Below are 22,914 nucleotides of genomic sequence, written 5' to 3'. Positions count from 1 at the left end.
CGGTGACTTGCTGTGCCATCAACATGCCGAGGGGTTTAATCCCGTGCTGGTCTGCACCTAGCAGATTAAACGTAGGTGGCCACAGAGTGGGCTTTCCTAGCTTTTTCCATGTGTCCTCCGGAAGGACATTTACTCCGGAACCGCCGTCTACTATAGTATCTGTCAAGATGGTGCCCAGGATGCCCATCTCCACCACGGCTGGGTGTCGGCCATTGTTGACGGTAAGTACAACTGGATTTGTTGCCGAGTTTCCTAGTATGGGAGCGTCCATGTCTCCCGGTTTGGGTTTATCAACCTTTGTGCCCAACAACATTGTCCCCAGTTGTGGTATGGTGTGTAGGAGGTCTTCTAGTTTCACAGGTACCTCCATTTGGAGCATCTGCCGTACAATGTTCCTCTCCGCGTCTGCGCAGTAGGGTCCAAATGACTCGTGTGTCTCTCCCCGTTGGGCTTTCATAGCCCTTTCTACTTCCTCCCTTGCCTCCGTCATTCTCTGCTTCTCCGTGCGGGGATGGGGGTATCGGGCTTCCTTTGCCTGCCCTCGGGTAAAGAGCAAGGATGGCTTCTTTACCCCGTGTGTTGCCTTCTATATCAATCAAATTGGCCCCTACGCCAGACTTCGGACAATCGGCATCTTCATGGTCACCGGGCCCACACCACCGACATAGCTTTTGAGCGGTGTCTTTGTTATTACACTCTCGTGCGTAATGACCCCATTGATTGCAAGCCCTACATTGAATCATCGGGCGTCCCTTCGCATCATATTGGACCCTGTTTCTGGTGGAATTATTATTATTCCCCCGTCCGCCTCGTCGGTTTCCTCGCTAGCCTCCGGAAGATGCATTATTGTTTGAATCCGTTGTGGAGGGCTGCTCATGTGCAAAGAGCACTTGCTGGTTACGTACCTTTAGATTGTATGGGCATTCCTTCGTAGAGTGTCCCATGATCTGCCAGATGTCACAGAATGCCTTCTTGGGACAGGCACCCTTTGCGTGGCCGCTCTCCTTACAATCCGTGCACCATAGTTCATCATCCTTGCCTGTGGTCCCCTTCATTGTCTTAAACTCTTTTAACATCCGTTCCATATCCTTCTGAAGGGCCGTGACTTTCTTCTTCGGCTTTTCATCACTGCTACTCTCTTCTTCCGACGTATCATCTTCAGAGGATGACGAAGATCTATTCTTCTTCTTTTTGGCCGTCTTATTTTCACTTTCCAAGTCCATGGCCCGGTTGTATGCATCATCGTAGGATGTCGGAGGCACAATTTTCATCTTTCGTCGTAGCTTAGGGTTTAGACCCTCGACAAACCACCGCTTCTTTAAGCCATCAGTTGGTTGGCTTTCCATCTTTCCGACTAATTCCTTTAGCCGGCGGCCATATGCCCGTACGGTCTCCTTCTTTCCTTGCTTTGTTCCATAGATTTCGGAAACTATCTCATTATCATCTCGGAGAAGCCGAAATTCCTTTTCGAATGCTTTCTTCAATTCATCCCACGTAGTTACCCCAGTTTTATCCAAATCTGAATACCAGTCAATAGCCACTCCTCTCAGTGTGGCGGGGAACTGCTTCATCCATTCATCCTGGTCAGTCACTCCATTGGCTGTCCAGATGGTTTCGCATGTACGGCAATGCCGTGCGGGATCATCTTTGCTATCCCCGTTGAATTTGGGCAACTTCTGTTTGGTCGCCATTGATGGAAATCGTCTACTTGGAGGTGGTTGTGGCTGTGTCTGCCCTCCGGCGCTGCTCCCTCCGATGCCGCTGATGTCTCCTGTGGTGGTGACCAAAGGTGCGGTGTTCTGCCTTGTACCTACCGTGCAGTTACTTCCTCCGATGCCGCTGATGTCTCCTGTCGTGGTGACCGAAGGTACGGTGTTCTGCCTTGTACCTACCGTGCGGTTAGCTTCCCCTTCGTCGTCACCCGTGGTCGGCTTCCTTCGGTGATCCTCCCTTTGTGGCGCTTCATCGTCACCCGTGCCCGGCTCCCTTCGGTGATCCTCCCTTTGTGGCGTGAGAGATAAGTTTTTGAACCGATCTCGAGTCTCTTCAACTAGTTCTCTCCGTAACCTAGTTTCCTCCAAAAACTCTTCAAGGCTTCTCGCTCTACCGTAGTCTGGCGACGCGTAGAAATTCCCCTCGGCTTCTGCACCTTCCGTGACACCTCCTTGGTTCCCTTCGGGCAACCCTTCGGTAGGTCGTCCTTCGGCAAGTTGCCTCAGCCTCCGTCTACGTTCTACACGTCGTTCCAGAATCAAAGCCTTCTGCGCAGCCTCCCACTCGTCGGTTTCTAACTTCTTATTTCTGTCTTTATTCAGTAAATTGGGCATTAATTGTGGTACAATTTCATGTTTCACAACACATAAATCAAAACACAACACGTCTTTATTAATTCATTCTTTTGTATACAATCAACATAATTCTTTTTCTAACAGTGTTCTTTATTTCTCTCCCTTCACAAATTAAGGATTATTTGTCCTTCGTCGGTCTTCTCTACGTCCGTCATCGTGGCGCTCGTGAAATTCTCGTAAGATTTGTTGTCGTCGGTTCTCCCGGTAGGTGTCTTCTCTGCGGTTTTGAAGAGCCAAAAATGCTTGAGCCAGAAGGTTAGGCAAATTGCTCATCAACCGATTCACCGCTGGGCTTACACCAAGCGTGCTCCACACAGCATCCTCTGGAACAGCCTCAATGGTGGCTTCCCTCCGTACGTGTGTTTCGATGGCCGCCTGAAGAATGCAAGAGAAATCTTTTGTGAGTGCTCGTTCTCCTTCGAACAGTTCTTGGTGATTTTCGTCAGGGTTACTGCTCGTCCCCTCGGGCAATGGTTGTCCCATTATCCTTGTGCCATGTAGTATATTCCCGTCCCTCCCGAAATAATTTCGGCAGCGGCGCCAAATTTTTACCTCACTGGGTAAACAGGAAGAATACAGAAACTGGACAGCAATGCACAATGTAATTACAAAAGAAGTACCAGAATACGCTTTCCATTAATGTCAAAAGATCTTCATATTATAATCCGTAGTCAATATTACATGTCCCCCAACACCCGGAGGTGGTACAATATATGACAGTCGAAGGGGTGCGACACAACCGTCGCGACTCCAACTACCTACCCGTCGGCTAACTGACTATCAATAATTAACATTACTAAACTATACATATTTTCCGATAACATCACCTCCTTTCATTTTAGCATTTCCTTCTTCCCTTTCCTTTGCAAGCTATTAGGATAGGTTTAGGAGTAGAATTTGGAGTGTTGAGTTGGTTCAACACCTACACTTTCATAAGTGCTTTTGCAGCTATTGCATTCTCCTTAAGAGAATGTATGCTCTAGTTTCTAGTTTCCCTCCAAGTGTTGGCATGCACATGTTTTGGGTCCTTCCAATGACTCAGTGCCCAATGGATTCTCAAGGCTTTTGGATTCTACGCTTAGCAGGCAAGCAACCCACAGAGGTCGCCAAAATGTTGTCATTTTTATGACGTTCTTAGTCCATCAATAAGAACCGATCAGAGATATGTTCCACAGACCAACATTGCCCCAATGATCAAGGACAAAGCCAATGTAAGCATGAAGAGTTAAGTGTTGTTTGTCGGGAGGCAAGTTCCAAGACTTTTCCTCATAACCCTAAAATCCTAGAACCCCCAAGTTCCAAGCCTTTTCCTCATAACCCTAGAATCCCAGATTCACCAAGTTCCAAGCCTTTTCCTTATGACCCCAGAATCCTGGAACCCCCAAGTTCCAAGCCTTTTTCTCATGACCCTGGAATCCCAAAACCTCCAAGTTCCAAGCCGTTTCCTCATGACCTTGGAATCCCAGAACCTCCAAGTTCCAATCCTTTTCCTCATGACCCTGGAATCTGGAAACCCCCAAGTTCCAAGACTCCTGTCCCCTTGCAGCAGGACCCGACGTCTGACTTTCGATGACTTGCAACACTTCCAGATGACATGATCAACACTCAAGGCTCTTATTGCTCCACAAACCCATGCAACTTGTCTAATTTCATTCATGGAGCTATAGGGGCGCATTTAATGCTTTTTGCAAGGTTGCCATTAGGTGGAGTCCAGGCCATGCTTATTTATGGTTACATGATGGCCTTCATGTCAGGCCTACATGCTTTGACTTTCGAATGTCAGACAATCCACTGTAATGTCCCCTTCCTTGTGATGTTGCATTCAGTGGTCCATTGGCCTATTCCGGAGACCTGTAGGCTATGTGGAAAGGTGAATTAAGGGTTCCCATGTTCCTTGGAGTTCCAACCAGACTTGTCAGGGGTGGAATGTCAACTTACTATTTTTAGTAAGTTAGGGTTTGGCTGTCGGGATGGTACAGAGTTGCTAAGCTCGCCAAGCTCTTTGTCTGGTTGTGAAGATAATGATTTTTGGAGCATTATTTCATGACTTACTATTTTTAGTAAGTGGCAGTTTGGGGTATTCTATTTTTGGCAGTCCTAGATTTGGTCTTGTTCTAGCACAATTCAGTGATCCTCATTGCTCAGCCTCAACCGAATTCTGTTGATAATCAGTATTGGAGTTATAAGCGATTTAATTAAATATTATTCTTTATCCTAAGGTTATTATTTAATTATTTTATTACTGATTGATGTTATGGGAATTTGTGCAAAAATTGATATTTTTCCTAAGTCTTGCCTAGGCGAATTATTTAATGGATATAAGGAGACTTTATTTTCGATATACTCCAAAGTTATATCATGCCAAAATCACGGTCTTCTTCCTAGGCACGATTTTTGGACTTGGGAAGTGGGTGCCACTTTGGGTCCACCACATGAAAAGAAACGAAGTTTGAATGAGGAGAATTTGGAGGCAGTTTCATTTGAATTTTAGACTTGAAAAGCTATATAAACAAATTTTTGGCTCCTCATTTGTTTATCCAGAGAAAATATATTGTTATGATGTCGGAATGACTCTAGACTTCTTCCAGGGTGAATACCGCCTAGATCTTTCCTTCCGGTTTCGAGTGTGAGACATCACTCCTAGCTGTGGTTCGAAGTTGTGAGCTATTTGGTGATTTTTTGGTGTGTTGGTGAAGAGTTGTGTGCTGCTGGTTTTTTTGGTGTTGTTGGTGTGTGTTGGCTAGAAGTGTATTTTGCTCGTAGCTATCTGCGTGTTGAGTGCATCATTCTGGGTAAGGGCTTGTTGGAAGCATATCGGAGAGACAAAAATTCTCCTACATTGGTGTGGCATTTGGAGAACTCTCCAATTACAGTTGCAAATCAAACTATTCAACCAAAACGCCATTTCCAGAATTGCCTTGGGTTGCGTGCATCACAGTTGTTGCTCTCCAGTCGCAGTTTTAAGTTATTGATTTGTTTGATTATGTCATATGCTTCATTTGCTTTTGGTTTGGCATGATTCCATTCAGTTTTGAGAGTGTTACAAGCATTTTAGTGGGTTTTGGGATGGTTGGTTCTGCATTTTCATTGTATCTGATTTTAGAACAGCAAGTAGTGTTTATGGTGAGAGTGTGTTAGTGAATTCTTGAGATATGAACTTCATTCTATCTTCTTTCACATCTCTATCTTTGTAAGAATTGCTTCAGTAATACTGACCAATTCATTCTATGTTGCATTTCCCGCTGAACAAGTGGAAGATGATGGCTTAGCCGCCTGTATGTTTTGTAATTCAGTTTTGTCCTCCCACTGAGCAAGTGGTTGAGTGATATTGTCCTCCCGCTGAGATATGCGGTTGAGTGATAGTTTTATGTAAAAGTCCTCCCACTGCATAAGCGGTAGAGTGATTTGGTTCTGTTATGCTCTTGTTACCTTGGCTGGTTTACCGCCAAGTTCTCGTTCTTCATCCCGCTGAAAAGTGGAAGGGGCTGGCTTGCCACCCAGTATTGTATTTGCATTGTAATTTCCAGCGGATTAGTGAGCTTACGAACCCCTTATCACCGTATGCTCTCACCTTCTCACATTGGGCTCTTGGTGATCAGAAGTGGAAGGGTTACTCTTCAGTAGCATTGGGATTATATTTCCTAACTTTAACGGGTGTATTGTACTATTTGGTGTGCTTGAAAACCGAAAAAATAAGTGGGAATATTACATCCACCTTCTAGAAGTACTTTTCTTCTTGGGATTTCCTTGTCAAGGTATGGCCATATTTCTTACATATACACTATGTCAAGTCTGTGCACCTCCCTGCCTTCCTTGACTGGCATTCCTCTGTGCAAGCCAAGGTTAAGGCTTCCTCTTCTTGACCATTGGTCTCTCTTATGTGACCATTTTGCTATATATAGGTTGTTAAGCCTCATTGTAAAGGGTTCTCTCCCTATTGGCTTGAGCTACTCTTTTCTCTTTCACTTCATTTGAAGACTTCAATATTTTTTTGCATTTTTGCAGCTATAAGTTTGACCATTGGCTTCGGAATGAATTGAAATTATCATTCTTGCCTTCTTTCAACTTATGCATGTTGTGTATGTTTTCTTACCTTCATTGTAAGTGTATGTTTTGTGGCTTTCTCTCACGTATATGTTGTGTTAACTTGTTTCTGAGTGTAACTTGTTGGAAGTCTTCTCCCTTTTGACATTCAACAAATTCTGACCTCCATATATGCATTTGGGGTCATTCATGCAACTGTAGTTTGTGCATCTCCTGGGTATTTCGATTGGTTCTTTGTGTCATTTCTAGGTGGGGAGAGGAACATTTCTTATCTTGGTGCATCACCTCCTTTCATTTTAGCATTTCCTTCTTCCCTTTTCCTCTGCAAGTTGTTAGGATAGGTTAAGAAGTAGAATTTGGAGTGTTGAGTTAGTTCAACACCTGCACTTAGATTGAGAAGGAATTTGACCCTCTCTGGAGATTCAAACCCCTTGTGCAAGGTCCCACACTTCGGGGTTGTTTCCATGTTTCACAAGGTTGCTGAGTTAACTCAGCAAGAGTGCAAAACTTTTGTGACAACAGTAAGTGTTGATGTGTGTTTTGTGACACTCTCCAACACAGAATAAAATACAAAGTATTCTATCCTCTCTTAAAACAAGGAAACCTCAAATGCTAAACAATGTGATCAAATAAGGCAACCCCAAGGTTGACAATGTGACTTTGCAATGGATAGATTCAACGAATGATGTGATTTTTTTGTCTACACAAAGAGACTTACGCTTTCATTGGAATTGGAATACTAAACTGACTTGGACTTCAAATAAAAGATATAAAAGGACAAGTTTAGAGAAATCTAAGCTAAACCTAAGGACGATGATGATAATAGATAGTGCTTAGATAGATGGATTCCATAAATTAAGCTTTGCTTTGCCATGAGGAAACAACTACACAAAACTAATGCAATCTCCAAAGGTAAAGAAGGATTTTCATATTGTAAAACATTCATCCAAAGACCCAATACTAGCACAATCCAAATGAATATCCACAATCAAACTATTGCTAAATTAGGCTCAGACTAACCATACATTGCAATTTGCAATCAACAAACTACCAATGGTATGAACTAGAATTCCATCAAACATCTTCACATTTCTTTGTTACAATCAATGAACTTCAACTAGAATTTGAGAAGTAGAAACCATGCAAAATATTGAAACAACACATAAAGATCCACCATATCTTCAATGAAAATTATGTATTTATTTCAACATGGTCTATAATAGGCTGCCCTATCTGTCGTAATTTTTTTTGTTGACCCTGCTGTAGGTATTTCTTCAAACAGTTTGCTAGCATTCAATAATGGTCTGATTTTAATTTGTCTCTGAAAAATTCATTTGGTTTAATTGCCCTGTGCATTTTAATTGTTCTTCGTGCATTCAATCATTCACGAGCTCATTGACAATAAATCTTACAATGAACAACTAAACTAATGAACATTGTTTTGGCATTCCATGCAGTTGTTAATAATTCATATCAGGACAACTAACAGAAACATTGATATTGTTTACAATTTTTTCCAGCATTCACCAAGATCTCCTTCACTATTCTTTCTACTTAAGTACAATACTGTTCATTCAAATCGATTACACAAATAATAGATACAGCTACAAGAGTATTAGCTGGGAACCTAGGATGAATTAGTTTGTTGTGTCTCCTTGGGTTCTTTCGTCCAGCAGTTATCGTCACTCACAACAGCGGTAACCTCCTGAATTCCACACCACTAAATTGTAAAAGACCCCAACGATTCCCTGCCCTTGTTCTCTTCACCACGTCCAGCACCTTTTCAATTTTTTGCCACACAAGTTTGTTTCCAGCGAGTTGGAAGCTATATTATGGTTGACAATGGAGGAATGTACACATCCAACCCATGTGGCAATCACACCCAGCTCTGGTACATGGTTTGTGCCCAGCAAATAAAGAAGTTCACACCCAGCAATAGGTGAGCATCACGCCCAGCAAGAAGTGCAAATCACACCCAACAATGACTAAGTTCGTGCCCAGCCAAAGGTATAGATTATGCCCAACAAATAATGAAGTTTGTGCTTCAGCCAGAGGTGCTAAATACGCCCAGCAAGAGTAACTATTTCGCCCAGACAGAGTAATACTAACGCCCCAGCACCTGTGAATATATTCCAGCTTCACTATCGATCAATAACTCACAGAAAGCTTAATCACCTGTGTATATCACCAAACTCGGTTGTGCTGTTGAAAGAATGAACCCTTTCTTCTGCTACGTCAAGCAAAAGTCTGTGACCCTACGCCTTTGCAATTCATGAAATGGTTCTTCCTATCCCGTGTCTTACTTCTAACTGGGAATAACACCTATTTGGCTAAAAATCAAGACTTTAGCTGTTAAGATATTAATCTCTTACCCAATTGCAATTTACTGTGTTTCCTCCATGCTTGAGTTGCCATCATAAATTACCACCTCCATTATTTCCCATATTTTGCCTTCCACAAACGTGGGAAATGTTGCCAATGAGGGTATACATCCCTAAAAGCCAAAAGATTGCCAGATTTTTCCAGAAACTCAGTTTCACTATTTCCAAGAACACAATTTCCAAGATGTCTTTTCCAGCATTAAATGCCCTTATTTATGACCTCGTTTTAGCTCCAATTCCAATGCGTCCAAAATGTGGGATAAATAACTTCCTTTTAAAATATCACTTCTCACTTAAGTGAATAAAGTGTACATTTTAAAAATAAAGTGACTTTATAAATAAATGTACTTTAATTTAATAGTCACTTTATTAATTTATAAATGTTTTCATATGAACATTTAGAATTTTGAAATTTTCCTATATATTTTAAATTTTTCCTATATTTTATATAGCCATCCCCTGTCGTCCCCAAATTTGGCAAAAAAATTTGCTGTCCCAGAAACGCGTCCCGCCGTCCCCTGTCGTCCCCGTCCCGGAAACTTGGGGTGTTGGGTGTTATTTTTCTGTTGACTTGCCGAGTTTGGCGATTTTCAAATCTCCGTGTCAAAATGCCCAAAGGCTACACTGCTGCCATATAGTTTCATTGTCAAAATTATGAATTAAATTAATAAATTTAAAATTTAATTAATGTTAATCTTTTAATTTTTTTAATTTTTAATAACAATTTGAATTAATAAGGGGCCTACATTAGAAAATTTAAATAAAAAATTGAAAATACAACTTTTTAAATTTTTTTAATATTTTTTAAGGGCCTTAGAATGGGGGACGTCTAGCCGTCCCCAGGACGGATTGGGGACGTCCCAGCCGTCCCTAGCCATCCCCGAGACGTACGGACGTCCCCCAGAGCTAGGGAAGGCATTCCCCCGTTTCAGGGACGTCCCCTCAAAAAACAAGGCAATTTGGAGACGGGGGGGAAACGTCCCCTGGCCGTCCCCAAGTCGCCGAAACGTCCTCGGGACAGGGACGGGGGTTTTCAGGTCGGGGACGCGTCCCCGGGTAACTCTGTTAATTTAAACTCCCTTTTTCCTCTAAAAATGCCTCTTTCAATAATATAATAATATTTTGACACTTAGGGTCATTGTTTTATGCGCCCAAGATTTAAAACCTTTCACCCCGGTTCCAACGAGCTATAACACTAAGGTTGGAATTAAATATTTTAATTAAATTTAAGCAACCTTCGTAAAATAATTAAAATAACTCATTAATGCACCAAATTTGCGAAAACTTGTTAGAAGACATCAGAATCAAGTTCTGATCACACCGGAGTGATCCTGATGACAGATAATAGCAAACGAGGCCGATTGGGCGGCTTACTAAAAATAGACGGCTTCTCCAAGATTCTTGGAGACCAATCCAAAGGCCATAAATCACTTCAGAAAGTGTCGTATAACTCCAATAAACCAACTGAGCTCATCGGAAACAACAGATTACTCATCTGAACAAGCTAACATGAACCCAGAGTGTTAGCTACTAAAGCTTGCTAGAGAACTTGAAAAATTGGGGATATTACATGGTCTTGGCAACAATCTCTGATCTCCTCCTCCTAATACTTCTAACTCTTGCTCTATTAACTATTAACCCTTACAAATGAGAAGGACAAGCCTTATATAGACTTCTTAATTACATATGAAGGGCCCAAATTGATTCTAAATAAACAACCAAGATAATTTTATGAAACCCTGAAGTGATGTAGTTACAACTAACACCTCATTACATTTAATATTCTTCAAAGAGAAAATTACAAGTCCTTAAATGTACATCTTTTTGAGTATAAGGAAAATGAAAACTAACATAGCCTCAAGGGCATAATTTACAAGGAGTAGACGATGACATTGCATTTAATGCATCCACATGTCCACTTGTTGATGAGTCACGTTCAATGAATCTGGACATGTTGACCCTTGAATTATTTGATTGGTTGGAGATGAGTGGGCGACACCTTAGCATGTACATCTTGTTAACTTTCTCCTTCATCATAAAGAAAGCCTTTGCATCTCTATCAATATCTCTTGATACTCAACATTATCCGGTCTTTTGATTGATTGTGATGGTTCATATTCCCAAATTGCATCATCTCCTTGAATGTTCTTCTTCATCTTCATAGTAATCCTTCTTCCTTTTTGGAATTCTTCTCCTTGGATGTCATCTTGTCTTGATCTTTTTGACGTAGTTGTATCCTCCATTTTGTAATGTTCTTCCTTGTCTTCTCTCACGTTCTTGAGTCCCTCTCCATCGTAGAACAATCCTTCTCGATCATTTAACTCGTTCCCTTGCATCAATCCTGAAAAGAAAACATACCTTGAATCATGATTGTGAATAGAATTCTATTTGATTGAATATAAGCATATCATGATAATAAAATGAGAGTTCAAGACCTCACATTTTCAATTCGTGTTGAAAAATTCTAAAGGTATTTTCATGTCAATAATTCTTCAAAATGTTGTGAAATACACTTGCATCTTAATGTAACAAACTCATTTGGATTTGTAAAGTATTATCAATAATTGGCAGAAAATGTTTCACAATCCCTTCAAAAATCTGGAAATAACCTTTGTCTTCACCCTTTTCATAAAATTCCTAGAAAATTGAGGCTTAATGACATTCCGATTTTACCTTCAACTTGGAAAATTCTGGAAATGTTGTTCAAATCTGGGAAAATGCTCAGGTCTTCTTGTAAATCAGTAGTCTTTTAGTTTCCTTTCACAAATCATCTTCTCTCAACCTTCAATGTCAACATTCTTCTTCTCTTGTTCAACACTTTAACTTCAAATTCTGATTTTCCTTGCATAAATTTGCACCTATCTCCTGCTGAACTTGCTCTTATTCTCTACTCTTAATATCAACATCTTACCCTTTTCATTCAATGCATGCTTGGAGTTTGATTTCCTTGCATTCAATTCTTGAATCTGCTGGAAATAGCTCTTCCTCTGCCTTAAATCGCTCTAATTTGCTTGGATTATTCTACATTAATGTGGACATGATTGTTTTGATCCTTCTTTAATAGGCATGTCATAACCCCTCTTTGGACATGGGATTATTGTAATTAAATAAATATGATAATTAAAACATTTATTAATTAACATTTAATAATATTGGAAAATAGTCTCATTTATGAGACTTCACGATTTTCCTCTAAAGTGAGAGGGTTGGCATAACCCCACATCCTGGTGATGTAATGTCATGTCCCCTCCTTGATCATTATATATAGCATAATGAAACAATTATTATAATTAATTAATATAATAAATATTAATGAATGATTATTTGAAATTATTAAAAATTTATTTATTTATTAAATATTATTATTTAATTTATAATTAATTCTGTAATCATATAAATGAAATCAGAAATAAATTTAAAAAAATATAATAATAAACATAAACATAAATCCAAGAATATAAAAGTGATAACAATATGTATATTGATCATTTATTGTTTATAGAAATAAACAATAATAGAGTTTGCTTAACACTGACTTATTAATATTAAAGACAAAAAACGACCCTTCCCTATGATCGGATGACTACCATAAACCGAAAGGACGTCGAGTTACCTAGCGAAAAGTGAAATATTAATATAGACGATTTGATCTCCTCTGCTACGAATCTCCGTTTACAAGCACCACGATATTAAGGGTCAAGTATTGGACTTTGCGGTAACTGGATCTTCCATTATTGTGTGAATACTCCATTTTGAGGGTATGGATGCACGTAGAAGTTTCGAGCCAATATCGGAGATTTGTGCATGACATCTAAACAGGTTATTGTCTTTGCCAGCTGTTGGAGATGGTCATCTTCTCTGAAGAAGATTATTATAGAAACGACTACTAATCAAACAATCGATAAATGAACAAGAAATTCAATAAGATACGAACTCAATACTGGGCGAGTTCATATCCTATGATACCATTATTGACTTCAATAGCAGTGATTGAAAAGACAAGACAATGAATAATCATTTCTAAGGACGTGAATAAAGCAATAATAATTTTCAGGGATCTTATGTCATGAATTATCGCTTTATGAATGATAGCGGAGAAATTAAATAAGAAAGTAGCCGCTAAAGACCTCCTCACATTGATAGCAGATTTATATGTTTGGCATTAATACTGCAAACAAATGTTACAGACATATTAAGTAATATCGAGTTCAGGAGCAGACAATGAGTTGGATGGTAATGATGTTTACTTAAGCAAGGGAATCGAAATATCAACTAAACTAACAAGACAAGTGATACCATCAATCATTTCTTATGCCATTAAGACTAACGATGAGCATCACTGATGAAAGCAAAGATTATCGATTTAAGACGAGCGATTACATTAATCATAAAGAAAAATGTGATTTATTAATGATGGATTACAATGCATTGGTTAATAGGAAATTAGCGGTCAAAATGGATTATATTAATCTTAAATCATAAAGTAATGCGAAGAGAGAAGAAGAAAATTATCGACAGTGATTATCTTAAGATGGTCAAACATACATGTGTAGATTAAGTTAAATCGATTTGCTATGAAGAGGTATGATATTAAGGAAGTGTAATCATTGACAAAGGTTATGACTGTTCACCATAAGTTGCAACCATTTCGTGTCAAGGATATTTAAAGAAGATGGAATTCATTCCATTGAGGGAGGGATATACTATGCAGACCTACGTGGAGGAAATCGACTATGGGTTAGATTGTTGAACATAAGGATCGTCCAGATCAGATCTGAACTGTTATTAATTAACATCTTTATTCTTGCTGGTGCGTATGGGAATTTGTTTAATATGTATGCTTATATATATATGAAGTTCGATAATGTTCTTCTACAGAATATAATAATAATAATAATAATAATAATAATAATAATAAAATAGTAATATAATAATAATAATAATAATAATAATAATAATAATAATAATAATAATAAAATAGTAATATCAGTATGGACTGCAATATGATGACAGCCAAACTTAGTTACACATACAGTGGCAGACCAGATTTGACGTGCGTCAGATCTGTCTGCCTTTACAACCACTGAATATGGTGATGATTCCTGATTTAAGCAGCAGTATATTAATAACTTATATAATAAGTAATTAGTAGATACATAAATATCACCAAAACAAAGTATTTATTAATTGATTGATAATAATAAGTATTTATTAATTAAAAATTAATAAATGCATAAATGATTTATAAATCTAAAATATGAATAATTATTTAGTATGGTGAGATAGCTAGTACTTGATGGACTAAAGAAAAGGTAGAACATCCTAGGTTGGATTCATGTTAAGATAGTTTTGTCTCTTAATCGATTTAGTTAAGTTATAAATATATTGGAAATCAATTAATTACGGTTAAAACTGTCTTGAACCAAGTAGGGGACATTACAAGGCACTCCATGTAGCACTTGCATTCTTGATAAGGAGGTCTGCCAAGCTCACACTTTTCCTTACTTTTTAAACTTGCAAATTTACTTCCTCTTTATATCAAGTCGGCCTCCACATTCATTGATGCTTGCATTTCATCTTTCTTCACACATTTGAGGGGATTTTTTTCTTCAATCTAGGTCGGCCCTTTTCACTTGACACGTTTTACCTTGAATGCCTATTAATATAAGCTGAGCGCTCACATTTTTCTCACACAAATTTAACTTGTATTCATACATTCCCATGCGGATTTCTGCCCTAGCTTGGATTTTGCAGCGTGATTTTACCTCTTTTTTGCATTTTAGGGCAGAATTTCAAGTATGCATGCATAGCTGGGCAGGATTTCACAGTCATGTATTGTTGAGCGAGATTTGCACTTTGTCATGTATTGTAGGTCAGAACTGCAAGTGATGTATGCATGGAATTTTGGTTGAACTTATCCCTCACTTAAGCATTTTCAGGCATAAATCAGACTTGCTAAAGAAATTTCCCAAGCAGATTTGAGACGTGTCATTGCACTTTGGAGCAGATTTTACAAACAATGCAACATTCTTGATTAGATTTACAAAGTTTCTTGACAATTTAGGGTAGAGTTTGATTTGATTTCACCTCTAGGCATAGATCACATACAAATAGAGAATCCCCATCAAAGATTTCATGTCATTAGGATCTGCACTTTCAGTTCATTTCAGGGATCTCATGCAGTTGGGAACTGAACTACACCTTAATTTTGGAAATTTTGGGTGTTCCAGAACAAAAAATTTTCATTTCACGTAAGGCATTCATTTTCGGAAATTTTGGGTAGTTAGAAACAGAACTTTTCACCAATTTCGGTATTTTCATTAATTATAAAGGCCCTTTACTGGGTATTTTCAACCAACATCCCGTAAAAAGTTACCAAAATCATGAATGAAAATTATTGGTTATGTTTACTGAAAATATTGATAGAAACAAAAATTTGAGAACTGTAATATCCATTGTAGAGTCCAATCACAATCAAGATCAAGGAATATTATCAAACACTTATCATGCTTCCCAATATACATCTACACCCATTAGGCAATTTCGCAAACAGTTGGCACACAAGCCTTATGCTGATAATAAATCTACTTCAATGCCTAAAACTGATTACAAGGATGATGCAAACTACCTCCATTTACAGTGCTAATGATGTTGATTAAGACAGCAGACAATACTAACATGAAATTGTGAAGCTATTACAACATAATCATCATATATGAAAACCTGGAAATGATGGCAGCCCACATAGGTGGGTCGATTCCTCTCAATGACCTTGCTTTTGTCTTCAATGATGAGGCGCCTAGACTCCCAACCTCCCAGCAATGCTTCTCTAATTTATTCAGAAATTTTGGTGGTCTCTAATGCCGAAATTGAACTAACCCCAGGGCACATATCCCACATGAGGTACGGCTGGGATATACAACAGCTGTACGACCTGTTAAGGAATGTCAACACCTTGCAAAGGCCTGTGCAACTCTTGCTCTCCAATCTGATTATTAAACTTCTTCAATCTGCTGATAAAACTCTCTGTATTACCCTCCAATTTGCCCTAATAGAATCTATGTATGAAGCTCTCCTGCATGCCAAATTCAATGGATATATCAACACCTCAAATGGCTACAACACTAAAGAATTGATGCTCTTCAATGGCTGACTGAAATCAGAAACCCTTGGCTTCTTCTCCCAAATTCATAAAATGAAGAAAATGGCTCAATAAAATGAAATCGATTTTGGCTTGAAGACTTATATACTCCTCATAAGTTCAATTTCCAAGGAAAAGCATTTAAATAACCTTTAAAATGTTATTTCATTTCATACTTAGGAAATCTTTTCATTTTTAATTAATAATGGACCCAAAATTAATTGTATTAATGGCCCCCTTTTCAATGATGAATTGACCCTCAAGATATTCAGTTATAACTTAATAATATGACCCTTTTAATAATTAATTATTATTTGAGCCCATCAAACATTAATAACTTCTTTAATATTCACTATTTCTCAATCCCATTTGAACCAGGGGGTCAGCGACTGCATCCACTATCCATCTGACTGCCTTACTTAAAATAGAAAGGGTCCCTCTCGATCAACCTCTGACTTACTATAAATAGTAAGTATATGAAACTGAGCCCAAAAAGTCCAATTTGAGCCAAACGAAGACCAAACTAGAACATACTGAATTCTAGAGAAGACAAGAACCTCCATTAACCAAGCCTCTATCTCAGAAGACCCTCTATCCACAATTATTAGCCTACGAGGGTCAGAATGATAGGCTAATCACTCAAAAATAGGAACGAGCTAAAAAGGGGAAATTACAAGAACTAACCAGGTAGAAATGACAAGATGAAATGTAATGTCCCCAACTTGGTTCAAGACAGTTGTAACCGTAATTAATTGATTTCCAATATATTTATAACTTAACTACATCGATTAAGAGACAAAACTATCTTAACATGAATCCAACCTAGGATGTTCTACCTTTTCTTTAATCCATCAAGTACTAGCTATCTCACCATACTAAATAATTAATCCTATTTTTGCTTTATAAATCATTTATGCATTTATTAATTTTTAATTAATAAATACTTATTATTATCAATCAATTAATAAATACTTTGTTTTGGTGATTTAATAAATATTTATTAATTTACTAATAATTACTTTTTGTTATATTAATATTAACTATAATTATTATATTAATATTTATTATTATCAATATCTATATTTAGGATCCTTATATTATTCCTTATATTGAATTGAAAATATATATATAAATAAAGAAATGAATTAAATTATATAATCAATTATTTATGTATTTGCTAATAATCTATTATATAGATTATTAATACTACCATTGCTTCAAATATTATTGGTTATTAATATTATAGTGGCTAATAATGGTAGACAGAACTGACACATGTCAGATCTGGTCTGCCACTTTCATGAAATTACGTACTGCTATATTACATATTTCCCTCTATGCTAATATTATTGTTTAATTCTGTATAAAGACATTATCGGGCTTCATATATTAGGCATACATATTAAATAGCTTTCCATGCCTACCACCAAGAGAAGGATGTTACTACCCATAGCTCAATAATGGTTCGGATCTGATATGATCAGTGGTTGCAGATTATACATAAATATTTTTTATTACCTATATGATTGTATTAGATTGTTTTTCTACATTCCTTATGCAATCGATTATGTGCCTATAGCCATTACTCTTGTGTGCCATTTTTCCCCACCTCTTACTTTAATAATATGCAACCAGTTTATACCAAAGGCACTTACTCAATAGAGTTGATCCAAACAGGATGAAAAGTAAATAAAAAAATAATCTCCTTATTATTATATAGATATCATCTGATTTACACTCTGTATTTCAGAAATTATTAACAGATTTAATAGTCTGATGCAATGTGTATATAATCAGAAAATTACTGGCTGTCTACTTATATTAGATAAATTGTCTTGTTGTTATTTCATTGTTTACTCTATTCTTGAGAGTGGACGATACATACCTGGTCAGCGCCTTTGTTTGAATTCCCTTTGACTGCTTATTACCACTATCGGGTTGAATAGAATGCAGACGTGGCTGAGGCAGCTTACGTGGTCTCTTCCTATCTTCTTTTTTCCTTCTTTCCTTTCCTCCCCTCCGTACCTTCTTGGAGTGAGATTAAATACCTTGTAGAGTTCAATGGTTGCATCCTTTGATTGTGAATAGACATACCTTTCCTTAATCGTATCTCTTCATGCATGTTTGTTATTTTTCCTAATAGTCTCCTAAAGAATAATCAACACTCAGTAGTTTCATTTGTTAATTAGTTAAGAATGCTTTCTCCGTGTTTGATAATACTTTTTTTTCTTTATTATTTTATATGTATTAAATCTATTAATATTTTAATTATTTATTAATGTTAACCTTATTTAATTTATTTCCTTTTAGTATATTAATTATTATTTAATAAATTTACATTGGTGATACTGTTAACTCCTTCCTTATGATAATCGATATTATTCCTTAATCGCTACTAACCATAACTGATGACTATTATCAAACTACCCATCATCTCCACTCAAACCGTATTGCGTAAGTCCCTACTTGTCGTCTTTCAACCTTAGAGGAAAATCGTGAAGTCTCATAAATGAGACAATTTTCTAATATTATTAGATGTTATTTAATAAATGTTTTAATTATTGTATTTATTTAATCACAATAATCCAATGTCTAAAGAGGGGTTATGACAGTCTGCCCTTCCTGAATTTGCTTGTCCTCAAGCAAAAGTTAATTTCCTCAGCTAAGTCAGCTACCAACATGAGTTAAACAACACAGAGCATATACATGGAAAACACGAAGCATACACGTGGAAAGCACAAAGCATACACATGGAAAACACGAAGCATACATATATGCAAACACGGAGTATACATGTGAATACACACATTGTGAAATTTCCTTTTTGTTAGGAGTAGAAACACAAATCAATACCGGCTTGATGCAAAAACATAAACATTCAATCAAGTTTGTGATCTCAGGTAGAGTATTGAAAAATTTCAAATGGAGTAAATATAATGAGTCTGATTAGCCATATCGACAAAGAGGATAGATAGCACAATGTTTGGATATTTTCCTCAAGTATTAATTAAATGGACACGGCTTAACTCCCTATTCGCCATTAATGAAAAAGAAGAGATTTAGACACAATGAGACGCCCATAGCGCTTATCAGGTCCAAGAGCGGTACACTCCCCCTTGGCCCAACTGATGGCAGACTTTCAGTCATCCACAACGGGTTGCCTACCTGACAGAGGCCTAGTTTCTGTTGACCTCATCGCTCTATCTCTCTCCCACACTAGTGGTGAATGAGAAGTATGCATCACTCCGCAACCTAAAGAAAACATAAAAACAATGAATTTCAACAATTGATTTTTGGGTATGAGTAATTAGCCAGATTCACTTAAGATCATTTGTTTATCAATAAGTCAATTCCCATATTTAGTTCCTAGTGGAATAAAAAGGATAAGCTACCTTAGGATGCCCGTAGCGCTTATCAGGCCCAAGGGCGGTACACTCCCCCTTGGCCCTACTGCCAGAAGCCCTTTGTCAACTGCAGTGGGTGGCCTACCTGACAGAGGCCTAGTTCTTGCTATCCCTGTTGCCTAATTCCTCATCTATCTCACTGGGTTTGGATATGCAATTGCTTTATTTATTTACTTGGTAGTTATCTTGTATCATTCCCACTAGTCCTTAATTGCATAATGCTATTTATTCCTCAAATAGTAGTTGTAGTCTATTTATTAGTTAATTTATTTAAGATTATACTGTTATCAATGAGATAATTCCATACTCATTCCCTAGTGAGACCAAGGAGAAGTAGGTGCAATAGGATGCCCGTAGCGCTTATCAGGCCCAAGAGCAGTACACTCCCCCCTTGGCCCAACTTGTGGCAGATTTTTGGTCATCCACAGTGGGTTGCCTACCTGACAGAGGCCTAGTTCCTGCTATCCCATGGCCCTATTCCCTTGTATCTTACTGGGTTTGGGTATGCAATTTATCCATTCATCATTATTTAATAATTAATCCATGGTTTCTTTATGGGACTAATCCTTGTGATCTTAAATTCACATTAATAATGCAATTCAATATTGACTTGTAATTTCAATAAATATTTGTGTATGCATTAGCCTTCTCCATATTCACTTCCTCAGTGAGATCAAAGGATTTAGACGCAATGAGACGCCCGTAGCGCTTATCAGGTCTAGGAGTGGTTTACTCTCCCTTGGCCTCACTAATGGCAGTCTTACAGTTGCCATAGCGGTTGATGTACCTGACAAAGGCCTAGTTTCTGCTGACCTCATTGCTCTACCCCATTTCACTAATGGTTCATATCGAATTTATTCTCAATTTACATGCTAGCTTATTTGTTATATATATATATATTTTAATTTTATTTTTTTATTTATTTATATATATATATATATATATATATTTTTTTATTAATTAGTTTATTTATTATATATATATATATATTAAGTATTTTAAATGCCACATGGATATGCCTAGTTATCCACAATTCTAATTTGAATTATTCTGAAGTCATACCCATTCAATATCTATTTGGCTGATAATAATAAACTTTAAATTCATCTTACGAGATGGCACCCTCGTTGCTTGTCGGTCATGGTATTTGCCTCTGTTTCTTGACTAGAATAAATCGTTGATTCAATCTTACCCTACAGGATGGCAAGATCATAGCTTTGATACCATTTGTAATGTCCCCAACTTGGTTCAAGACAGTTGTAACCGTAATTAATTGATTTCCAATATATTTATAACTTAACTACATCGATTAAGAGACAAAACTATCTTAACACGAATCCAACCTAGGATGTTCTACCTTTTCTTTAATCCATCAAGTACTAGCTATCTCACCATACTAAATAATTAATCCTATTTTTGCTTTATAAATCATTTACGAATTTATTAATTTTTAATTAATAAATACTTATTATTATCAATCAATTAATAAATACTTTGTTTTGGTGATTTAATAAAAATTTATTAATTTACTAATAATTACTTTTTATTATATTAATATTAACTATAATTATTATATTAATATTTATTATTATCAATATCTATATTTAGGATCCTTATATTATTCCTTATATTGAATTGAAAATATATATATAAATAAAGAAATGAATTAAATTATATAATCAATTATTTATGTATTTGCTAATAATCTATTATATAGATTATTAATACTACCATTGCTTCAAATATTATTGGTTATTAATATTATAGTGGCTGATAATGGTAGACAGAACTGACACATGTCAGATCTGGTCTGCCACTTTCATGAAATTACGTACTGCTATATTACATATTTCCCTCTATGCTAATATTATTGTTTAATTCTGTATAAAGACATTATCGGGCTTCATATATTAGGCATACATATTAAATAGCTTTCCATGCCTACCACCAAGAGAAGGATGTTACTACCCATAGCTCAATAATGGTTCGGATCTGATATGATCAGCGGTTGCAGATTATACATAAATATTTTTTATTACCTATATGATTGTATTAGATTGTTTTTCTACATTCCTTATGCAATCGATTATGTGCCTATAGCCATTACTCTTGTGTGCCATTTTTCCCCACCTCTTACTTTAATAATATGCGACCAGTTTATACCAAAGGCACTTACTCAATAGAGTTGATCCAAACAGGATGAAAAGTAAATAAAAAAATAATCTCCTTATTATTATATAAATATCATCTGATTTACACTCTGTATTTCAGAAATTATTAACAGATTTAATAGTCTGATGCAATGTGTATATAATCAGAAAATTACTGACTGTCTACTTATATTAGATAAATTGTCTTGTTGTTATTTCATTGTTTACTCTATTCTTGAGAGTGGACGATACATACCTGGTCAGCGCCTTTGTTTGAATTCCCTTTGACTGCTTATTACCACTATCGGGTTGAATAGAATGCAGACGTGGCTGAGGCAGCTTACGTGGTCTCTTCCTATCTTCTTTTTTCCTTCTTTCCTTTCCTCCCCTCCGTACCTTCTTGGAGTGAGATTAAATACCTTGTAGAGTTCAATGGTTGCATCCTTCGATTGTGAATAGACATACCTTTCCTTAATCGTATCTCTTCATGCGTGTTTGTTATTTTTCCTAATAGTCTCCTAAAGAATAATCAACACTCAGTAGTTTCATTTGTTAATTAGTTAAGAATGCTTTCTCCGTGTTTGATAATACTTTTTTTTCTTTATTATTTTATATGTATTAAATCTATTAATATTTTAATTATTTATTAATGTTAACCTTATTTAATTTATTTCCTTTTAGTATATTAATTATTATTTAATAAATTTACATTGGTGATACTGTTAACTCCTTCCTTATGATAATCGATATTATTCCTTAATCGCTACTAACCATAACTGACGACTATTATCAAACTACCCATCATCTCCACTCAAACCGTATTGCGTAAGTCCCTACTCGTCGTCTTTCAACCTTAGAGGAAAATCGTGAAGTCTCATAAATGAGACGATTTTCTAATATTATTAGATGTTATTTAATAAATGTTTTAATTATTGTATTTATTTAATCACAATAATCCAATGTCTAAAGAGGGGTTATGACATGAAATGTTTAAAAACTCTCTGAAGTTAAATGTCAAACAACTTCAATTTCTATTTTTTCTTATAAAAGCAACATTTTCTACAGAAGTAGATATTTTATAGACAGATTTTTGGTTTTCAACAAATTACACTAAACAAGAAGGAAGATTTCTGATATTTTATTCATAACAAGAAAGCTGAATCATAGATCTAACCACTGAGAAAAAGAGAAGCATAAGTGATGCTCCCATTTTTTGTGCACCAGCAAAACAACGAATATTTGCATGTTCTGAAACTCCAGAAAGTTGTGCTACTGTGCTTGAAAACAAAGATGTAATAATTGCCATTATGGCAAGACTAGACCCTGCAAAATCATAACAAATTTGAGAATGAGCCTTTTCTCTGATTGAACAACAAAAAAGATACACATAAGAAGCATTAATGTTTTTGAAAGTGTTCAATCCAACATATTTTGCTTCTAAAATAC

At 36.6% G+C, this 22,914-nt stretch overlaps 1 protein-coding gene and 1 long non-coding RNA gene across 5 annotated transcripts in view; one reads left to right on the top strand and one right to left on the bottom strand.

Annotated features, from left to right (window-relative positions):
* The window catches only part of LOC131052191 (uncharacterized), a 423,207-nt gene that overhangs the window by 156,543 nt on the left and 243,750 nt on the right, over positions 1-22,914 (bottom strand). For all 4 annotated transcript variants that reach the window (XR_009371577.1, XR_009371578.1, XM_059216699.1 and 1 more), the window contains exon 8: positions 22,643-22,791. Coding sequence is in view for 2 of the 4 variants with exons in the window: in XM_059216699.1 (XP_059072682.1) it covers positions 22,643-22,791 (149 nt within the window). In the remaining 2 variants the exon portion in view is untranslated. The remainder of the gene's footprint in view (positions 1-22,642; positions 22,792-22,914) is intronic.
* The window catches only part of LOC131873655 (uncharacterized), a 90,584-nt gene that overhangs the window by 51,427 nt on the left and 16,243 nt on the right, over positions 1-22,914 (top strand). The window lies entirely within an intron of this gene.

Source organism: Cryptomeria japonica, chromosome 2, assembly GCF_030272615.1.
Source record: "Cryptomeria japonica chromosome 2, Sugi_1.0, whole genome shotgun sequence".
Classification (NCBI taxonomy): Eukaryota; Viridiplantae; Streptophyta; class Pinopsida; order Cupressales; family Cupressaceae; genus Cryptomeria; species Cryptomeria japonica.
Note: the sequence above shows the minus strand (reverse complement) of the source record. Positions and strands in the feature narration are given on the sequence as shown.